The 22,759-nt window shown below is 42.8% G+C and overlaps 1 protein-coding gene across 1 annotated transcript in view; it reads left to right on the top strand.

The window, feature by feature from the left end:
* LOC139924217 (chemokine-like protein TAFA-5) overlaps positions 1 to 20,837 on the top strand; it is an 81,729-nt gene extending 60,892 nt beyond the window's left edge. The window contains exon 4 of the mRNA XM_078282920.1: positions 20,506 to 20,837. Coding sequence (XP_078139046.1) covers positions 20,506 to 20,514 — 9 coding nt within the window. The 3' untranslated portion in view covers positions 20,515 to 20,837. The remainder of the gene's footprint in view (positions 1 to 20,505) is intronic.
* Positions 20,838 to 22,759: the final 1,922 nt, after the last annotated feature.

Here is a 22,759-nt window from a genome sequence, read left to right as displayed (position 1 = left end):
ATGCTAATATCATGGTGGTGTGATCTTGTCTTTTGTTTTCTGGTAAGAAATATGATAACATTATATTTCTGTTGTTAACACCAAAAAAAACAGAGGAATGCTAGTTGCATTTCTTGTGTGGCTGTTCAGCTTGTTATCATGCAATGGACATTCTTATAGATCCATTCTTATACAGTCAAACTGGTCTAAATAGAGAATTATAGACCAGTTTAAGTCCTAAATCAGTTAATAATTTAAATTAGTTTATAATAAACTATAAAGACCAGTCCAAGGCCTGGAGTTTATGCATCTGGCCAAAGTGGTGGAGTTTGGCTCTTTTCGTTCCTTCCTTCTTTCTTTCCTTCCTATCTTCCTCCTCCCATCCTTGCGTCTTTCCTTCCCTCCGCTGTGTCTTTACTTATAGCCAATCAGTCCAGCAGCTAATGACTAGTGGTTCGCAACAGAAGGATCCAATTTTAATGTCAGCTTCAAGTAACATAATAGCTCATAACGAGGACACTCCTTGGGCCACTTGTAACTATTATGAAATCAAAGCTCATGTGTGTGTTGATAGAATAATTGTTACCCACGAACACTCGCTTCCAGTCAGTGAATAGCGGCTCTGTCAGTCTCTGCTCACAGCTCTCATCTCCCCGCTGATTAACAAGTGTTGTTTCAATAGCGTCATCATGCAGTGTTAAGCTGGCATCAGCATCAGCAGCATCACCAGACCAACCAAAGTGCAATGAGGATTTGCTGATTTATAAAGTACGACCCATTGTCTTCCATCATTCTTTGTCATCTTCTATGGAGCTGATTACCATTAGTCTGATTAGACTGATTGTCTGTCGTCAGATTTGCTGCTTTTCAGATTTGCTTTTGTCCTCTCTGATGTTGAAAAGACGTTTAGTAGATAATCATCATTTTATTTCTTATATATGTACAACTTGATGAAGATGTTGCCCACAAAGGAGACAAGGCAGTAGCTGGCTATAGTGTGAAACTGTTAAAGTATCCATGATAATGTGATCTGATGGCTCAGTAAGAGGTTTTTCTTTCTCTTCTCACCCTGACCTGAAAGCTGATGAACAGCAACGACAAAAATCTCATTTTCAACAAACATTGAAGTTTTCCATTGTAAGACAGAGGACAGAAGCATTAAAATGCACAGCACAGTGTGGTCAACCAGTGATTCTCAACCTTTTTCATATCAAGGACCCTAATTTAGTCCACATTAGAGCCACGGACCCCCATTTAATGAGATTTTGCCTCTCGGACTCAAATCTGAGAATATTTTTATTGCTAGATATGATTTTGTTCAGAATCCCATGACTATCTGTAGTAAGAGTCAAACAGTCAGTATTCTACATTATCTAAGTGTGTTCACTTCTTGTAAAAGAAATAATGCTGCAATTTAACAATTCATCAGTTTGCTTTAGACCCCCTGGAATCCCCTCAAGGACCCCTATTGGTCCCCGGACCCCACGTTGAGAACCACTGTGGTAGACTGTCAGCATGTTGACTGGACTGGCTGCAGGTTCCTGTGTTTTCTCTCCTGATATGAAGCATAACACAAAATAAACTTGAGTGAATTAAATGACTGCAGATACATACACATACTTCCTTGCATAGTACACATCATTTGGTGCAGTATAGGCACCAGATCCAGTTTAATCACGACTCATTACACAACAGGTAGTTTCAGCCAAACAACCTGATTAGGCAAAGGCGTCTTCCAGCTGTGTTGATAATTCCCACGGAGCGCGGCCAGCTGTACGTTATGAGAGCTGAAAGTGGTTGTGATGCTAACTCCTGTGGTAACAAGGGAGCTGGTTAGAGATCTGCCTCGCTCTCCCCTCTTTCTCATTCTCATTCATTTATTTATGCAGGAGAAAAGGTTAAAACACCATACAAGGTATTTAAAACACTTTGGGCCGTAGTCTGCTGGTTTCCTGTCCTGCAGCAGCGGAAAGAGAAAACAATAAAGTATTTAAAAGGCAGAGGATTCAAAAGAGACAGATATTCAAAGGAAACAGATGAGGGGAAAAGATATAAGGAACAAGATATCCAAGGCCTGTGAAGGAAGCTACAAAGGAACCGATTAAGAATTTAAAATGATTCTGTTTCCTGATTCGGAGGCGATCCCAGATATTTAACTACAACAAGTCAGAGAGGACCGACCCGACCTGCAGCAGCAAGTTTTAATAAGACCGTTTAAAGATGACAAGAGATGCACTGTCTCCAATATTGAAGGGAATATTCTTCCAAAATCAAAAAGATCTAAATCCAGCACTGTTATTATATTGTGGCAAGGGATTTTCACAATAAGTACACATTTGCTGCTAAAGCCACAATACCTGAGGGGACGTTCTTTAGTGTGATTAAGGTTTCTTAGGGGATGAAACTAGGTGGAAGGTCTTCTGTTGAACCGGAGCGACCGGGCTAAACATCCACCAAGCTCGCTCTTCTTCTTCTTCTTCTTCTTCTTCTTCTTCTGCATATCAGAAGCGTGCGCGTTTCCTCCATGCGGGAGCGTTTGGGAGCTGACGGGCAGAGTCGCACGCGGCCCCGCTCGCCGCCATGCTTGGTAGGGGCTGAGACGAGTCCGCCGCGCTGTCAGGATACTCGCTGAATAATGAAACCTGTCAAGCCGGCGTTCACTTTGAGCATCCAGGCGGTTTCTGTGCGCGGAAAGCAGAGACACACACACACACACACACCCCTCCCATCACCCTCCTTGCTCGGCCCAAGAATCCTGAGTTTGTTTCCAAAGGGGACTTGTTTTAAAGATGGACAGGAGAGCGGGGAGCTGCTAACCATATAAGATTCAGTGTCAGACCGCTCGTCCGTCGTCTCTCAGCTGCCGGAGGGAGCAGTCGGCCAAAACGCTGCTTTTTACATTTTATGCCATTCGAAATCGGACAAATGTTTGGGGATTTTTTATTTTTTAGCTTTGCTCTATCACACGGTGAGCACGTTTACATGGACTGCAATATTCCGATATTAACCCGATTAAGACAATACTCTGAATAGGACACTGCCATGTAAACAGCATTTTCTGATTACCTTAACCCGAATAAGGTCATAGTTGGAGTAAACAGTCAAATTAAGAGTTTTCGCAGCATTTTGCGACGCGTACGGCAATCCAACTGCTTGACGACACATGTCTAGCTTCCAGCGAGTGTTGCGCAACTTGTTTACAGAAGAAAAGATGACTGCCACCGGTAAAAAGAAAGCCCCCACATTTTGTCCCGACCACGGCAGCAACATGACAGAAAGGGTTTCAGGTTAAATTCCAGAGGGAAACTTGGATGTAATGTGGGCGTCATTAATGGGACTCTGCTCTGTAGCATGTAAATGGGAATATGAATGGAATATTCTATAAGAAACTCATGTAAACACCTTAATCAAAATATTGTCTTATTTAGAATAAGGTCAGTAGTCGGATTATTGCAGTCCATGTAAACGTAGTCAGTGTCTCTGCATGACGCTGACTGTATGAGAGTATATGATGCTGTAATTGAAAACCTTATTATTATTAACCTTATTCCAAAATGCGATATCCAGCATTTTGAAAAATGAAAATGTGACACCTACTTAGACAAAATGTTTGGTGGCATGAAAGTAAAGGTCTGATATTGAGCCACAAAATAGTGACATTTTAAAGCGTATATATATAATTTTTTGTTTTTCAGAATATAAAACATACAAACTTATGAGCAAACATAACACTGAATACAAAAAAAAATACAAGGTAGAGACATTTTAGACCAATTTCATGAGAAAGATCAAATCTGTATTATACCTTTCTATTGTTGACAAAGGCAGGGTTTCAATGTAGTCAATGTAAGGCTGATAAATTTTCAGAAAGTAGTCAGATTTCTTCCTTAAAATATATGTAATTTTCTCCAGGGTTTCACATCTATTCATTTCTGAGAGCCATCATGTGGGTTTTTAAAATATTCAGCAATGAACACCAAGAAATATTTGTTTTTCCAAAATGCATAAATGTGTTATGGACATGAAGCTCTTCACTTATAACTGTATTTAATGCCATAAATTGAACTTTAAGAAACGATACGTGACTTGGCCGCCGGTGGATAATGACCAGCTCGCTGTGTCTTTTCTGGCAAAGGGCCGCATGAATAATTGATGTTCTTAATGATACAGCTTTAGCGGGGATAAACAAACATGCTTATTCCAGTCCAAACCAGCAAATAGACTCACAGAAGTTAAGCCCTCACCTTAGCTGACTACAACAAAAACTCATGAATTTTGATGTTGTATTTGGAATATATTTGACTCCATAATTTCAGCTCCCGTGCCCTAGTAGTAAACAGTGTTACATAAGCGCTGCAGAAACCCTGCTATTATAATCAGTGACTTTCTGTTTGTATGTTGACTCATAACATCTTGTAGTTGGACGTCCCAAAACACTTTAATGTTTATCCTTTATTTATCCTGGGTGTCATGATACCAGAGTTTTGACTTTGATACCAATACTGTCAGTTTAATTTCTGAAACACAGCGAACAAGAAAACATCAAGCAACGCCACAGAACAACCGCTGTGATTTATTTTAACCAAACCCACCGGAAAGCGCCACAACATCAACATCAAGAACTTAAATAACTTCATAAATATTCAACTCTGCAATGAGAACAACCAACAAAATAAATATATCAGAACTCGAAGAAAACTGGGCAGTGATGTTATATAAAAATCACTGAGATGCTTTGCTAAGTCATCTGACCTGACAGCTCTGCAGGAACGTTTCCTCTGGGGTTTCAATCTTGCCTGGCTGTCCGTCTTTGTTCTGGAGTGAAATAGTTCCATATTTGGCTCCTGGCGCCAGTTTGTCACCCAGTTTGGTTTAGTTTGTTGTCAAAATAAACTCAGTGAGTGTGTGTTCCCACTGTGTTCATTTCAATTGTATTTTTGTTTTACACATTCAGTGTACTACTTCCCTTAAAGGATAAGTTTGGCAATTTTGGCCCTATATGGTCTCTTCCTCCTGTAGGTGTTGGACCCACAGACAGTATTGTCTGTAGCTGTTGGACCCACAGACAGTATTGTCTGTAGCTGTTGGACCCACAGACAGTATTGCCTGCAGCTCTTGGACCCACAGACAGTATTGTCTGTAGTTGTTGGACCCACAGACAGTATTGTCTCCAGTCAGCTGTCAGTTGAAGCTCCACTGCCTCTTGCTGCAACAACGAGTCCAAACTGTTTGTCAGAATATCTCCAGAGAAGCCGTTTGTGTCTCCACAGAGTCGAGAGGAAACAGACTCAGTTCCTCCGTTACGCAACTTTCACTAATCAGGAAATCACAGAACTATTTTTCTCGGCCGCAGCACAGACCGCTGTGGGGTGAAAGGCGGTTCCTGGCAGAGTGATCTGGTTCTGGACGGTCGGGTCAGATTGTGAACAGTAGAGTTCAGTAGAAGACGATCCGCTGAGTGGAAACGGTCGGTGCCGCCGCTCTCCGGGCCGCGGAGAGAAATACGTCGGTCGCTCTCCAGATCGTTTTCACAGACTGGATTTTCTGGAGATATTCTGACAAACAGTTTGGACTCGTTGTTGCAGCGAGAGGCAGCGGAGCTCGCTGCTTCAACTGACAGCTGACTGGAGACAATACTGTCTGTGGGTCCAAGAGCTACAGGGAGGAAGAGACTCATTATATATAGATCCAAAATCGCTGAACTTATCCTTTTAAAGCTGTTACCAGTAGAATTTGAAATTTGATGACTCCGGCGACCCCTTCAGTCCCTTAGCGGTAATGTTTTATATCACTGATGCAAAGACAGTGTAGCTGGATCATGTTAGCTAAGCAGTGCCATAGATAACTTTAGCTAAGTTTTCTTAGTGTTTCTAACATCAGCGCTGTACCATTAACTAATTTGTTATAGGAATATGAGTAAGCAGATTTTTGGGTCTTTGGTTCAATGAGGACGAAGACAAAATCTTCATATTGACAAGCTAACTGCTGCTGGAAGATGTTAACGCTCCGCCAAAGGCTTCTTTTCACGTTTTATTGAAGAGGCAACAGCTGTTGGGAGCTTGTTGGGCGCCATGTTGAATAGCTTCACTCTGCTCATTCAAAGTGAGGCAGTCCTCTTCCTGTTTTGGTTGAGGCACTTCCTTTGAGCCGCAAGTCAATCCTGCACAATTCATGGGAAATCACGCTCGGGGACAAATAGAATAAACACAGAAAACAACACAGAATTAAGCAATTTTCTCGCTGATGGTCTCATTTTTCTACAGCCATTATACTATGTTGTCAAAACTAATTTGAGAATGATAAACTGTATTTAGGTAAATATTCCACACACAGCAGCTTCAATTACCCCAATTCAGTCAGTGAAGGGCACCTAGTTACCTTATTTCTCCAGTATTAAGCTGCACTGTCATGTCTGCCGGGTTTTTACAGAGACGGAGGAAGAGAAATGACAAGCAGTTCAGTTGAGTTGTCGGCATCTGACATTTCCAGGTTTCAATCATCAGTCAGACAGTTGGAAACTCGCATAGCACATTTTCCCAAAAAAAATGAATACCTAACATGCACATGGTGTAACGGACAGACTTGAGTTTAGTTAGAGGCTGAGGATGGATGGACACTTCTGGTCTTCTGCTCCCCCGCTGGTTCGTTGGCCTCGTTGTCAGAGGAGGAGAGAGGAGTTTGCTTCAGAGACAAGGTCATTAAACACCGAGCAGCCGAGTGTTTAACCTGAGCTCCGCCGTGGGTTTGATGTTCAGATTAGAGCCGACAATACAGCGGCTTAAGAGGAGGAGGAGGGGAGAGAGTCGCATAGAAAATACCGTCTTTTATTAGACCATAAAGGAGCCATGTAACAACAGCAATATCCTTTTAAAGGCTCTCATCAATCTTTAAAGAAGACACCATAGTGCGTGAAAGTCAAATGTATATCAAAAACACAGGCAAACCTCTTAAATATTACCAATTAACAAACATCCTACACTTTCCATACATCCTTGTAGGCTTGTCAGCTCATTTTCTCAGGGCTAATTTTGCATAATGCGCTCCACTCATCCACGTTCTGCTTGACCCGAGTTTTAATGAACACGGATTCCACTTCCTTGTAAACACAGCAGAGTTGCGTGTCGGTACGCCCACTCGCTGTCTCACGGCAGCGCTGCGTCCCCTTGATTTAATTTGCCTTACAGCAAGGCAATCATATCTCCTGCCATTCATTAGCGGCGGATCTTGTTTTTTTTTGCGTGGAGCTCCTTTAAAAACAAAAATTTCCTCGTACTTTGCATACCGCGCTCTGCCAGGGTGAATGGTGAATACGCAGTGGTACCCGCCGCCATGTTTCAGGCAAATTAGCCAGCAGGAGAAAACTGCTGTTGAATCTCGATGGCTGGGAATCCGTCTGCTGGTGCGAGCTTGGATACGAGCCGAAAGGTAGCGGGGGGGAGAGGAGAGGAGAGGAGAGGAGAGGAGGATGAGAGGAGAGGAGAGGAAGAGGAGAGGAGGATGAGAGGAGAGGAGAGAAGAGGAAGAGGAGAGGATGAGGAGAGGAGAAGATAAGGAGAGGAGAGGATGAGGAGAGGAGAGGATGAGGAGAGGAGAGGATGATGAGAGGAGAGGAGAGGAGAGGATGAGGAGAGGATGATGAGAGGAGAGGATGAGGAGAGGATGAGGAGAGGGAGAGAGAGAGGAGAGGAGAGGAAGAGGAGAGGAAGAGGAGAGGATGAGGAGGGGAGAGGATGAGGAGAGGAGAGGAGAGGATGATGAGAGGAGAGGAGAGGATGAGGAGAGGAGAGGAGAGGATGAGGAGAGGATGAGGAGAGGAGAGGAGGATGAGAGGAGGATGAGAGGAGAGGATGAGGAGAGGAGAGGATGAGGAGAGGATGAGGAGAGGATGAGGAGAGGAGAGGATGATGAGAGGAGAGGATGAGGAGAGGATGAGGAGAGGAGAGGAGGATGAGAGGAGAGGATGATGAGAGGAGAGGAGAGGATGAGGAGAGGAGAGGATGAGGAGAGGATGAGGAGAGGAGAGGATGATGAGAGGAGAGGATGAGGAGAGGAGAGGATGATGAGAGGAGAAGAGAGGATGATGAGAGGAGAGGAGAGGATGAGGAGAGGAGAGGATGATGAGAGGAGAGGATGAGGAGAGGAGAGGAGGATGAGAGGAGAGGATGAGGAGAGGAGAGGAGAGGAGAGGATGATGAGAGGAGAGGATGAGGAGAGGAGAGGATGATGAGAGGAGAGGAGAGGATGATGAGAGGAGAGGATGATGAGAGGAGAGGAGAGGAGAGGAGAGGAGAGGAGAGGAGAGGAGGATGAGAGGAGAGGATGAGGAGAGGAGAGGATGATGAGAGGAGAGGAGAGGAGAGGATGAGGAGAGGATGAGGAGAAGAGGATGAGGAGAGGATGAGGAGAGGAGAGGATGATGAGAGGATGAGGAGAGGAGAGGATGAGGAGAGGAGAGGAGAGGAGGATGAGAGGAGAGGATGAGGAGAGGAGAGGAGGATGAGAGGAGAGGATGAGGAGAGGAGAGGATGAGGAGAGGATGAGGAGAAGAGGATGAGGAGAGGAGAGGATGAGGAGAGGAGAGGAGGATGAGAGGAGAGGAGAGGAGGATGAGGGAGAGAGAGAGGCAGACGGGCTCGGCTCGGAGCGGTCGCATCACCTTGGGCGTCCTGCCAACACATCGCACCGTTTAACAATGGGAGTGTAATCTGCTACTATTGGCAGCAGGGAGTATGTTAAATATCTATAGTCTCCCAGAATATTACAAGAGGATTTTATAGCATTCTTTAATATTTTAAAGGAGCTACACTACAGTTTGTCTTGCAATATTAATGAGACAATTTCTTGCTTGTTTTGCCACGGAACTGAAATAAATAGAAATTGAGCTGATTGTGCTGCTCTCAAAACACACTCATCGCCGGCCACTATTTATCAAAAAGCAATTATGTTCGCTCCCGAGCAAACGCGAGACCGTATGCTTTCCAATTTACTCCAACTAGCGTGTTTATCATGGAAAATGGCAGATAACACTATAGATTGCACCCAACACACACACACAAATTAGCTATCATAATGCAACCATTCACACTGCCTGTAGTCCGTTCTACCGTGCTTTAATCAAGAGCGCGGTGCGGCGGCGTGTATTAAAGTGATGTGATGTGTACTAATGGCGTGATAAAGCTCATCTGCTGCTGTCAAGTGTTCAGTATAATCTTGTCACAGACACTCCAGCCGCTGTCTGCTCCCGTCGTCTCTGTCACTGATATTTTTTTTTTTTATATTACTTTTTCCCCCGAAGGGATTCTAACTTTGCCGTGGGAAGGACATCGTCTCCTTCTGGGACACAAATGACGACTCCATTTTAGAAACTTGCATTTAGATGATAACTTGTTTGTGCTCATTATGCTGCGGTGCTGCTGCTAATTTGTTTGTTGTGAGTCCAATGTGGTTTTTGAAATTTGCTGAGTGGGCGTTAACGAGCTATAGGCCTTAATGGAGCCGGCGATACAAGTCTTCCTTTTATTATTGCTGGCTGCTGATGTGTTTGTTTTGTTCCTTTTTATTTTACCGCAGTTTGTAACTTTGTTAAGAAACGAGCTGTACAATTGCTATTATCATTACTAGTAGCAGTATCGTCATCATCATCATTATCATCATCATCATCATCATCATACAGGAAAAGGCCGAGGCGTTAGTTGACAGCCGTTTTAAATTTTTAAAATTAAATATTTCAGCTTATAAAAAATGAGCAACACTGTCCCACATTTCCCTGGAGCCACTGTCTGTAGAAACTGCTGCTTGATTTTCTAAATTATTCAAGGAAATACAGTAGTAGTTCCAGCTATATGTACTCCTAATTGGCATAGCAGCCATATAGGTCCTGCATATGGAAATAGTATAGAAGCTCTTATTGTAGACAATAAACTTAGGCTATGTGATATGGGATGTGATATATTTGTTTGTATATGATATATATAGATATTTTTCTAACATTTCAGTGTTGCTTTGTTTAGGCGTTTGGATATTCATGTCTTCCTGTGTTCAGCGCAGCAGGATCCATGCCCAGACAATTATTTTCTCGACAAATGTCCCACAAAATTAACAACCAGTGGTATTACTTCTAAGCTATCGCAACAGATTTTTTCCAAGCTGTTTTCTGCTGAAATGTGGAAAGACGTACAAAGCTGGACAGAAATGCAAGAAAAGAAAACAAACGACTAAAGCAAGCTAAAGAAGAGATTTAAAAAAAAAATCCAAACCTGACAAGTTTTTTAACAGATGTCAGCCTGATGGAGCAGGTTTCTGCCTCCAAGAAAAGCAGCAGAAAAAAAACCTCTATCAGTACTGGTGAGTCAGATATGTTTCATCATACTCTAGGCTTCGTATGTTTCCTGTATCACAGCAAATAAAGCTGGAAACACGGTCCAGGCTGAGGATAAGTTCCTGTCTGGAGACCTGCTGCTGACTAGAACTTACTGCTAGTCCTTCTCTATAAGAACTGCAAGGTTCAAGAGTCTTCTGTGGATTCTTTATTCAGACATGCATGGTTCAGTTCAGTGTTCCAGGCAAGCAACAAAGAAGTGACCAAGACAGGAGTTTACGATCCACTTATATAGGTTGAAGTAAACAAAACTATAAATCTTAGCCTTATCTTCTTATCTTATAATCTTAGGCCCATAGCCAAACCTACTTGGCTCAAAACCAACCCACCAGTTCGGACTTTTAACTACGTGTCCACCTATAGAATCACTCAAAACCTCACATAACCATATATAGTGATCACGCATGCATTCAAGCACTGATTACATCATTGTAGTAAGTAGGACAAAAGACACTCCACTTTGCAGGACAAAGAACAGAGTGTGTTATTCATATAAAACGCACAATATTCATTTTATTTCTTACAACTGAACAGACACGCTTCATTTCTGTGCTGTTTTGGAGTAGAGACTAGGGCTAAAGACAAGACAGTTTACTGTGTCACAGTAACCTACATTTGGAAACAAATCCACCTTATCACACTATTCACTTTTACTGAGAACGTTACTGAATGGATCTACAGCCACACCACAACAAGCTGACTCAGCTGCTTGGTAGAGATTTACACTTTATTAACTAACAGATGATTCAATAATGTTCCTCCATCATGGAGACTCAGCTGGCTGGAGAAACTGTAAAGCCTTTATTTCCTTGCTTATGAAAACAAGTTGATCCGGACTCATCAGGCTTCTCTCACCCTGGCTGTATTTGCTTCAGTCCCAGTATCTTTACTACAGTATATAATAAATACTCAAACGCAGCTCTGTTGTTATTTCTGTGTATTTTTCATCCCGCCTCAGTAAACACACTCCGGCCACGGTGCAGTTCACCAGCTTTTCATCACAGACATGCTAAACAATGGAAATATGGAAATATACCCAAGCTGGCAACATCAAATAAAACACACACACACAGTCCACAAAGCTCTCTGTGGAGCCATTATTTATTTAAAAAGCATTATATTTATTTCATATGGAGAGTGAGCAGTAAATGTTTGTGTGGCTGTCAGGCTTGTCGTCAGTTTTGTCCTCTCAGACCTTCAGATTCACCTGCCTGCCGGTCTGCCTGCTGTTAAACCAACAGGTCAGACCGGCACGACTCTGCCTCTACTTATATTCAATTCAGTTCAATTCAGTGCAATTTAAACTTTATTCAAGACTCATCTTAAAAATAGGTCCATAAAAAACAATACAAGACAATTACACAAAAAAGAAAAAGACACAAAACGGATAGAAAGTGGGAGACTGTATTGGTCTACATCAGTCTGCACTAGTATTTCACTAAATTAAGTAAATAAGGTAAGAAATGTCTTTAGATTATTGTGCGACCCTTCCTGAACTCAGGTGTTTCAGATATTTAGAAACGTTCAGGTTACTTGTTCAGCCTCAGTCTGCCTCCTCAAAGTGAATCAGTGAGCCAACTCAGCTCCAGACATCCAGACATTACAGATCCTGATCACCAGGTTAGTGAAAGTAAATGCTTCATTACTTTGTTTTTGATGGCAGTGAATGAGTCAGGAACCAGTTCAGTGGCAGGCTAGCAGTAAACTGCCAACATTTCTGATTTTTACACTTGCTGGAGGTGCAATCCACAACTCAACTTTATACAACAAAGAAAGTTCCTCCCAATTCGTCTTGGAGAGAACGATGGACAGAGAAGCCTCTTTACAGTTTCAGATGGACTGTGTGCTTCATGTCTGAGTGTGATTAAGACATTTTCCCACCTGTTAACCGGCTCTGTCCTGTAGACGGCAGCGCTGCTCAGACCTGATGCGTCGTTCTCGCAATGAATCCTGGGGCTTTCAGTTCGCTCTCGTTGGTCAAATCTCCATCCACTGTTGACTAGTAAGTAAACTTCCGCGATTATCCTCCATCCTGTCGTTCTTTTGTTATTGAATCATGCTTCGGCGGTTAGATATGGAGGTCATGGAGGACACAAGGACACATATTGATCAGCCAATGTGGTGCGATCTCAAAGCTCATTAACTCACATACATACCATGCTCTCCTTTCCCCCAAAAGGGGGCGTGGCCCTGGCCAAGCACGCTTGATGACACAGTGCCGGTACAATCTATACGTCCAGGTGACAGTGAACTGAATTTGTCTAAGCCGGGGAGAGGCAACCATGAGCCGTGCAGGACCGAGAGTCTGCTGGTTTTCACTCCAACCAAACACCTCAGCAGCAGGAATCAGGTCCAGTCTGACCAGTACTGAAGGTAGTTTTGAGGTTCCTGCCTCGATCTCAGATGACCTCCAGCAGCAGCACTTAGAATAAATCAAATTCCACTGTAAAACATCCAGTGATCCCAATACTGGACTACTGGGATCAATCAATCAATGGATGTTTGAAATTGATGAATTGTCTCGTAATCACTGCAACTGTAGGAGGAAAGGAGCATCTGGGTCAAGCTGTTTTAGGCTCTGTGTGTGTGTGTGTGTGTTTGTGTTTGATGTTGTGTTTGACGTGTGTATCTCGTGAGTGTGCATTTGTGTGTGTTCATGCATATATATGTTTGTATGTATGTATTATGTGTGTGTGTGTGTCATGTATATCTGCAGGTCTTTGGCATGCAGGTGCTGTATTAACTTCATAAGGATTCCAGTCTGCGCTCTGCAGTCTCTCCAGATATTCTGCGGACTGCATGGCTTGTTGTCCATCTGTCTGCCTGAACTCACACTCAGCTGTCTGTCTAATGCTGTATCTTCTGTAACATATGTTCTGGATATACGCTGCATTCATGTTAGTGTGCGTTATGTGCGGCTCGAACACCCAGCGATGAATTAAAAAGCATTCCCGTTTGGGGAGAGGATAAAACAGCGCAGAGAAGAGCGCATGACAGGCGCTGCGGGCTGATCCTCTTCCTGTAATTGATCCCATTGGGCCGTTGGGCGTTAGCGGAGCCAATCAAAATGCAGGTTTAACTCCAATCGCCACGGCAGGACAGCTGCTCATCTAATGCCAACAAAACAGCAGGTCTGGTGTGGAAGTAGCAGTTCGGCCTGCCTGCACCGGATGCTTCCAGCGGGCCGGGAAGGCAGGGAGGCTTTGAAGCGGAGTCTCAGCAGAGTGACACAACACACACACACACACACACACACACACACACACACATCTGAAGCTGAGGAAAGTGCAGATTAGTGAGTTAAGTCCTGTTCGCACTGGACTAATATCACCTGGGGACGGCCAGTGATTTGTAATAATTGCGGAGATCATTGGGGATTTTACAGTTTTTTTTTACGATCGCTTTGGCCCAATTTTCACAACAGAGTTTCACTGTGCTCAACTCTTAATGCAAAGAGCCAAACTGACTTACTGCCAAAGTGTTACGACTCCAACTGCTGCTCAGACACAAAGGTCACAACTCTAAATCACAACCGTGATTACAGCTAACAGCTAATACAGCTACATCTAGATTATAAAATACTGACATGGCAGATTCACATGGGATTACTGTAAACTAGAAATTCCAGTGCAAATCACCTGCTGTATTATTGCTGAAGACAACAGTCCTCTGACTATACTATAACTATACTAACCCTCAGTGTTTTCCGCTGTAATTTGTTTTCTTTGTCTTCCTCTAGACATGAGATTTTCATCTTCCTCCTGTCATGAACAATGGAGGCAGCAGTGGAATCTATGGAGGAAGGTTTCAGACGCATTTTCAGCGCAAACTTCCAAGTCTTGTTTTGCTAAATCAGGAAATGACGAATTGCGAAATCTTCACTTGATCCAAATGCATCCGGCACACTGAATCTCATTATCCCATATGAATGTGTCTCACAAAACAGAGCGGTTGGGGGGGAAATTCATGATATGAATAATTACCTTGGTTGTAACTCAGCTATATAGATTTTGTGTCTCAGTTACATCATCTAATGGATCAACCTCAGGCTGTAGTCGGCTCTTTTCACTGCTGCTCCGCCATCTTGGATCGAGCCAGATGAGCCGGCAGTGATTTTCACCGTTCATACGTTCCGTCTGATAGGTGGCGCTAACTTCACACCCGACTCTAGTGTTACATTGCCTCTGATTAGTGGAGCTGACTCCATTGAATTGACTCACATACCCAAAATGCATCGGGTCACTCCACAGCAGAAGTAGTACCCTGTGAAAAACATCCATCTTAACAAGTCATTTAGTCTCATAATCTTATTTTTCCAAGAGAAACATTCTGCAGTGAGGAGAGATAACTCCACTTGTTTCCAATGCAGCTTCACTTGTTTCAGGAGTTTTCTAGAACAGAGTGTCAGTCTGTTGAAACCAGTCAGAATAAGGCAGATCACTGCACTGCTGTCAAGGAAATGACTCTTGATTCTACTAAATTCTTGAAACAAGTTGATTTGCATTGGAAACAAGTGAAATTATCAAACCTCACACACTTGTGTTACTTGTCGATATAAGATAACAACACATGTATTGTTATTGTTGTATTGAAAAGTAACACAAGTGTGTGTTGTCCCAAAGAAGATACACAGATGTGTTAAAAATGACACATCCTTGGATTGCTCTGCAGCCTAGTTTATCTGTCTTGTCAGCTCTGTGTCTATAAATGAATATCCAGCCTAAAGAATCCTGTTTACTGTGCCAGGAGTTCAGTTTCCTGATTGAAGCCACAGACTGAAAGGACAAAATGTGACGTGACCGCCACGCCTTCTCTAAGAGCCAAGCTGGTCGCCGCTTATCACCAAATACCCGCTTGTTCATCTGACATCCGTCCGGTCTGATCCGACTGTCCCTTCGTGCTGCTGAACCTTAGTGAGCGTCAGGACAGAGTGATGTCAGAGGAGAGGTGGAGAGAGCCGGTCTGTCAGGATTTATCAAGACGATATGATCACAACTAATACGACTGCTACTGTTACTGTTACACCGACTAAGACTACTAACTACTGCTGCTACTGCGCTATTTAAAAACAAAAAAAAAAGGCTTGTGTCCTTTGTCCTTCAATAGAAAGTTGTTTCTTGGTATTTGCAATAAGCATACATCACTCCTTAAAAATGTTGCTTCTTTATTTAGTTGCTGCAGGCTTTGATGCTATTCCCTCTGGACTGCTGTTTTGCATGATTTGCAACATGGCTACTGGTCGGGTTTATCTTTAGGGTCTTTAACTTTTCTTCCGCAGACACGAGCTATAAAAAGAGACAAGCTACTGTAGCTGTTTGAACCAAACATTCTGCAGAAAATGTTCATGTTTCTTAAATTAAATGGAAAAAAATCTCAGTTGTTTCCAATACAAAGCAACTTGTTTCATGGTTTTGTATGAAGTGACATCTTGATAGCAGTGTGGAGCTGCCACATTTTAAAGACACTGACAGATAAATCTTGGTGATAACGCTTGACGAAAGAAGAAGAAAGAAGTGAAAAGTAGAAGATTTTCACTGTGAAGACAAAACTTTTTTAAAACTGAATACAGGATTAAATGACCATGTTTGTGTGTCAATGTCAAATTTTCCATCCTAATAATCTTTCAATGCCCAACTGTTCAATCCACTTTCCTGTCTGGACTTTCTTTGTCTACAGTGTATTTCCTCTGCTCCTCTCCTCTCTCCTGCATGCCTCTCCTCATTCCTTAAATACTTCAAAATGTTTACTGGAACTTTTCAATGAGACCCGGCTGCTGAGCGTTCTGCATGAGCTGAAAACAAGGTCTTCTGCTTTTTGTGTTTTGAGAGCAACTGTAGCAGTTTTTTTTTTTTGTTCTGAAAAAGGAACATTTTTTTACAAGATATTCAGTATTCAAATTTGCACAACGCAGTGTTCACATTCAAAGTAAATTGTTGTCCTTCCCTCCAAGGAGAATTGGATTTCTTTTTTGATTGAGTAGGGCCCAGGCTTTGCTGCTCTCCCTGCGCATGTGACCGAAAATGAATGCAAAGTACCTCTGCTGTGATTTCAGGCCCTATGACGGCACACAGACAAACCAGACAGGAGGCATTCCCAGACAGACAGACAGACAGCAAAAGTCAACCACTTTTCAAGGACAGACATGTGAACAGCTAGCTGCAGCCTGGCAGGCTAGCTCAACACAGCAAGGTACAAATGAATTCTGTTTTCCACCGCAATGCATGATTACACCTTTGTGACGGCAAATTACACCCCGGCTTTCCGGACCGTAATGATCACGTAACGCTGTTAGATGAAATGTTGAAAGCTTTCGTGTGTCGGAAAGCTGAGTTTTTAAGCAATGAACTTCAATTGGCAATTTTAAGCAATAAATTGCAAACACGAAAAGACATTTGTCACACTGTGAAAAGTTGAATACATCTTATTCCGTGTTTAATCAGTTCTGTCCCAAGTGTTTAGGGACGATTTAATGTTTGATGCTTTTCCAGAGCGGGGGGGGGGGGCGGGGGGGAGGCGGCGGGACGGTCCTGGTATAATCCAGCTTGTCCTTGTCTGACTCTCCCGGCTCTTTTTGGATTCCTGTTGCAGTCGTACAAGACAGGCATGAATAATTCAGCGCCAGCCGCCCCAAAGGTGCACTTGTTCTGAGTCTTCACCTGGAAGCAATTATGGAGAGCTCTCCTTTATAGGGGTCAGAAGTGAACTCTCCCTTCTCCTCCCCAGTGTTTAATTTTTTTAATAAAATTCTCAGTGCATTCAGAAATACATGTCATGTCTCAACTGTTTAGGTGTTGAGTGTAAACGATCCCGGCTGTCCAGCTGTGATTCACAGGTCGGATGTATAGTTTTAAAACACACTTCTCAGCACCTTGAGGATGTGGATTGATTTCATGTTCTGTTGTTTTCTATGTGATCTGCAGCTTTACAGCAAGATGGCTTCCGTTTCTGCTAATTGTTCATAATCGTCTAACTTTGGGTTAGACATTTATGAAAAATGTTTATGAAGAAATGATTGATTCTGTGTGAATATATGGATGTATGATTCAATTAATTTCATTGATTACGTTCTTTTGTTCTTTACATGAGTTGAGAAGTGTGATTTATAGCAAAATGACCTCAGTGTCTGTTAAATTATTTTAGTTAGATGTAGTGTTAGACTGATATAACAGGCTGATATTGGTCTTTTATTAAATATCAGATATCATCACTCTGATATGATGCAGGTTCCTCCTGACCACAGCTACTGGAAAACCTTAAACAGGACATTTGATTTTCTCTACACATTTTATTAGGGGTTCAACCCTGTGGGGCTCAAACCTTCTTCTTCTTCTTCTTCTTCTTCTTCTTCTTCTTCTTCTTCTTCTTCTTCTTCTTCTTCTGCCCTAAAACTTTCTGTACCTCAGAGATTGTAAGTCCTAGAGCAACCAAATTTGGTGGATAGGTTTCAAATCTCCCCAACTACTCATTTGTTAATGTTAATTGTTAATTTGTTAACAATTTGTTATAGTTCCACCATCTATTGTGGAAAGCAACTTTACGTTTTGGCCAAATAACTCCAGAACCATAAGGCCTACAATCATTTTATTTCCCCCTCAGATTCAGTGGCTAAACACAACAAATCCATCGTATTGGTTTCCATTGTGAATTTTATGCATACTCTATTTCTCACTATTTCTCCTGCAAAGTTTATCCAATCTCAATGAAATTCTGCACACAGCATATCTGGACTTCCTGGATTACAGCTATTACCCAGGTTTCAGTGGAGAGTTTTAGTGTCCCATGATACTCTAAATGTTTCAGAGGCTTTTCTGCTCTAAATGTTTCAGAAGATAATTGAAAAAACACTGAATCCTTGAAAAATGAAAAAAAATGTAAGATGTTGGATATCAGTACAAAATATCAGCTGCTTCAAAATATCGGTATCGGCTTTCAGAAACCCATATTGGTAGAAACCTAATTAGATGATTATTGAAGCTTGAGCTACGTTCCAGGAAAGGTCGATTCTTTATCTGCAAATCCTGGGAAAAACATCAAGTCACTTTGTATTTCTGAAAGCTGAGTTTGTTCCAGGAAGCGGCGGCATGTTTCACACTCTGAGCGTGCTGCGGATCCAGAGGCAGACCGGCCTGATGAAAAATTCATATATACTTTTGCTATCATCTCAGACAGTTCAGTCGATACTGAGAACGACCGAAGCCGCTCCTGCTGCAGAGCTGGACTCTCGTCTTTGTTTCAGCTTTACATCTTTCAGTCAACCTTTTTAACCTTGACTGATCTCCGGTCACACTGGGAGCTGCCCAGTACAACCAGTCTGCTGCTGGTGGTGACTGGCAGATCAGTGGAGGTTAAGTGCCTTGCTGAAGGGAACATGGACAGTAAGAGGAGAGCGTTTCTTACCCAAATCCACAAAGTTTGGATTTGAGTAAGTCTGGCAGGTCTGCTTTTCTGTGTTGAAAATAAATTTGATAATTTGAGCAATTTGAAGTCTGAACAAGTAAACCTGTCATCCCCCATGAATGATGCAGGCACCTGCATCAGTAACCTCCTCCTCCTCCTTCTTCTTCTTCTTCTTCTCTAAAACGATCTGTACCTCAGAGACTGTGAGTCCTAGAGCAACCAACTTTGCTGGATAGGTTTCAAATCTCCCCCACTACTCAGGCAATACAAATTTTGTTGCACTGGGTTTCAATGGAGAGTTGCGATATTTATTGTTGTGAAGAGTAATCATTTGTAGACTGTTGTGACCTAGTTGCTGTCTTGCAGAGCCACAGTCAGTACACAACATATCGAGCATCCTCTTAAACCAAATTAAGGTCTGAAAAAGGTTTTGAAATGGAAAAAGTGGGGGAACCTGGTTAAAAAAATCAGAGCTGCTTCATGTGAATTGTGTTTCAGGATGGATTTCTCTTTTAACTTCATGATGCTGCTACTTGCCAGAGGCGACTGTAATGGATTTACAAGGCGGCACCTATAAAGTTCAGCCAGGCTGTAGTGTCTCTGTTTCAACTTAATCTCCGAGATTCTCTTCATGACAAGTCATTATGCTAATTGGCGGAGAGAAGTGTAGACCTCACCGACACCGGCTGCATTAAGAACCGAGACAAACCGCCGTCTAGCAGCGTCTGGAAAAAGAAAAATATTGGAGAAGATCGGTTGCGCATTTTAACTTCGGTAATATCAGGATTTTGTATAAATTAAAAAAAACAACTGTTGCGACAGCAGCCTAATTGAATTAGCGCTTGCTGAGACGTGGCTGGGGTTCGTCTTGCAGGAATCAGTCCCTTCAGCTTAATTTACATTTGGGCTCGTGGAGCTGAACACCTCGACTCGACCGGAGCAACACCTCGGAGCCAACTGGGGGAGTTCATTAGTGGAAATGAGCGTCACACAGGCTGGAGAATTAGAAAAGAAAAGCCATACATTCCTTGATCCAATTAAGCAGGAGCCGTGGTTCAGGCAGATGGTACAAGCCTCTCCGTTCAGAGCCGCTTAATATCCGCAGCGTCACCGACACGCCGGGAGTGTGTGTGCGGCGCCGGTCTGTGTGTCGGAGCGGAGTTTAATATCAGCAGCATGGCATCAGGTTGTTAGCGGTAAATGAAGTTTCATTCCACAGTGAGATATCCTCCGTTTACAGGATGTGACACGCTGAGAAATGTCATGAAAGTAAAACTGATTACTGAACAGAATTAATAGCCCGCCTGGATCCCTTTTCATACGAAAGAATAAGATTCAGAGGATGTAATGACCTGGAAATACTGAACGTTTAACATCAGGTGTTCTCTCCAAAATGGATATTTATATTGGCATAAATAAAATAGATTTATGAATGGATATTGTTGTATTTTTTTAACAAATGTCTTACGTGTCCTTGTTCTTTTTTTTCCCTGTCTCTTATGTGTTTTTTTGGCTCGTGATCGAGAATTCCAATGCATTTTTATGCAAATGGCAAATAAACTTGAAAGTGAAAGTGAAAGTGAAGTGGTGGGCTCGCTCGTTTTATCGATGGCGGCCTCCACATTGCTTAGACCAGCAGAAGCGCTCATATTTGCAGCAGCGAGGCGTAGCGTTTGTCTGTGATGGATTCTCTGCCGCTCTGATCCGCTTCCCTCCTAACGCTCTGTGTTTCTATCGATCCTCCCTCCCAGGTCTCCTGACAGCGGCGAGGACACACGCTCCCAAGAGAAGGCACGGCGCGCGAGCCGCTTCCCATCGTCCATCGCCCTTCGCCGAGCGGAGCGGTAGCATCCGCCGCCGCCGCCGCCGCCGTACGATCATCAGCCATCCGCCCATCCTTCGCCGTCGGGGCCGGAGGCGAGCCGGCGCTCCCCGTTTTGCAATGTTGAACCGTTCAGACGGCGCTGAAACAGGTCTGTAGCCGCGGACAGGAGCAGGGACTGAACACGGAGCGCTTGGATATCGATTCCACTGGACTTACAGTGTGACTTTTTTTTTCCAAGAGATTTTAAAAGTGGGTCACGGCTAACTGTTGGATCTGTGCCTGCGCTCGACTCCAGAGACGCAACACGAGACGTTTGCTTTTGGAGTTTTTTCGTTTGGCGCACGACTCTGTCTTGTTTTTACAGACCAAAGATGAACAAAGCCAACGATGCAACGTTTGGGAGGACGAGGCGAAAAGGGGAACGGAGACTTGTGTTACAAACCCTTATTCCCACTGACTGGAGACAGTGACACATACATGTAAACAAATGAACACATTGTGATATAAGTGACTTATTGCGCAAAGTAATATTGTATACAAGTTAATGACAAAAAATATGTATAACAAGAGAGTAAGTCAGGGGATATTGTATAACTTGGTGACATTTCTCTTGGGACAGCCTAATTGTACTTGTGTACTCACTGCTCTATTTTGAACATGCATTAAATCAGAATTTACATTTTCAAACGCTACATTTGGACAATATGCAGTCAGCATGGCTGGTTATAGTGAAACAAGCAAACCATTTCACACTAGAAACAAAGCGTAGGGGGAGAAAATAAGCAAATCTGTCATATCTGTTTGGGGGAAAGAAGCATTAAATGTATTTTCAAAAGCCTAAAGTTATATATTTAACAGTTTTATATGTTGTATCTTTGTAGAAAACCTTATTTAACACTGAAAATGTGGTCACATTGCCCATCATAAACTGTGGATACACAAGGAGCTCTGTCCTCCAGCTGCTGGTCTGTCTTGTTCATTTGAACTCCGCTGCCTTTCCGAGCTGTCTGATGATTTGTGACGACACACTGGTATTTTCTCCTGGTGGGGACAGACGGAGAGTTTTCCTGCAGTTCTGAACACCAAAACACCAAAACACAGGACGCGGTCTGTCTGTAGCTCGTTGCCTTAGTCGTCTCTCGATCCTCGTCTCGATCCTGCAGGCCGTCCCGCCGGCGAAGATCCGAACCTCCCGACTGTCTTGGTTTTTATGCTCTGGCGTTATTGAACCATGTTTTACATTAAACTGAACCGACACCACGGTGCTTTTTGTGGCAGTGATGTGTAACACGGAGAGTCTGATCATCCTCCTTTAATCTGGAAACATTTTCTTTTGATGCCAGTTTGCATAGTTTTACATCAGATAATGGAATATTTTGAATTTCCTACATTTCTATCAGAATATTAATGGTTTTTTTAAAGATGATTATAACATGTAGAGGTGGGCTCCCGCTGCTGTGGATGTACTGATGTACTGTACTGAGAAACATTAATTATTAAACACCTACATAGTATATATAGAAATGGATATATTAGTATATTTTAAGATCTTAGCTTCCTGGTAGGTAGTGGAGGTTAGCAGGATCCCAGACTCACACGTCTTAATTCAAATGTCACAGCGCCAAATGAAACTCAGACGTTTAAAGCCTTTTTGGTGAAATATGTGCTGAATACATTGACTTAATGGAACAGTTTTAAGGCTTTGGAAGAACTAAAAATACTGAGCAGCTAAAATGTAGGACTGTACTCTCAGAGGCTTCGGCTCTCTTACGTTATCCTATTTTATTTATTAACTTTATTCTGGCCTAGTTATACTCTACAGTACTATTAGCCCACTTCTACCAAGAGGAGGAGATAAGCATATTTCTGCTCTTCATACAGCTGTTGGGTTTTTAAAGGCAGAGTAAGTGAAGCCGGACAGAACGTCATGTCACGTCACGGCAGGCGTGTAAAGGTCACGGCAGGCGTGTAAAGGTCGGCGGCGTCACGCTTTGTGAATGTCGCTTTTTAAATATGACGTGCTTTTCTTCCAGGAGGCGGCGAGGCTCACTGAGGTAAGTGTGATGGGGAAATGTCACCTGACTATTCTTCCAAAATGAGACATCAAGCATCTGAATAAAAGCGACACTCTCACAAAATTAAAAGAAAACATTATACTTTCTTTAACAGATAGCATGTAG

The sequence above is a fragment of the Centroberyx gerrardi genome, chromosome 4, assembly GCF_048128805.1.
Source record: "Centroberyx gerrardi isolate f3 chromosome 4, fCenGer3.hap1.cur.20231027, whole genome shotgun sequence".
In the NCBI taxonomy this organism is placed as follows: Eukaryota; Metazoa; Chordata; class Actinopteri; order Beryciformes; family Berycidae; genus Centroberyx; species Centroberyx gerrardi.
This window is presented reverse-complemented; position numbering and strand designations above follow the sequence as displayed.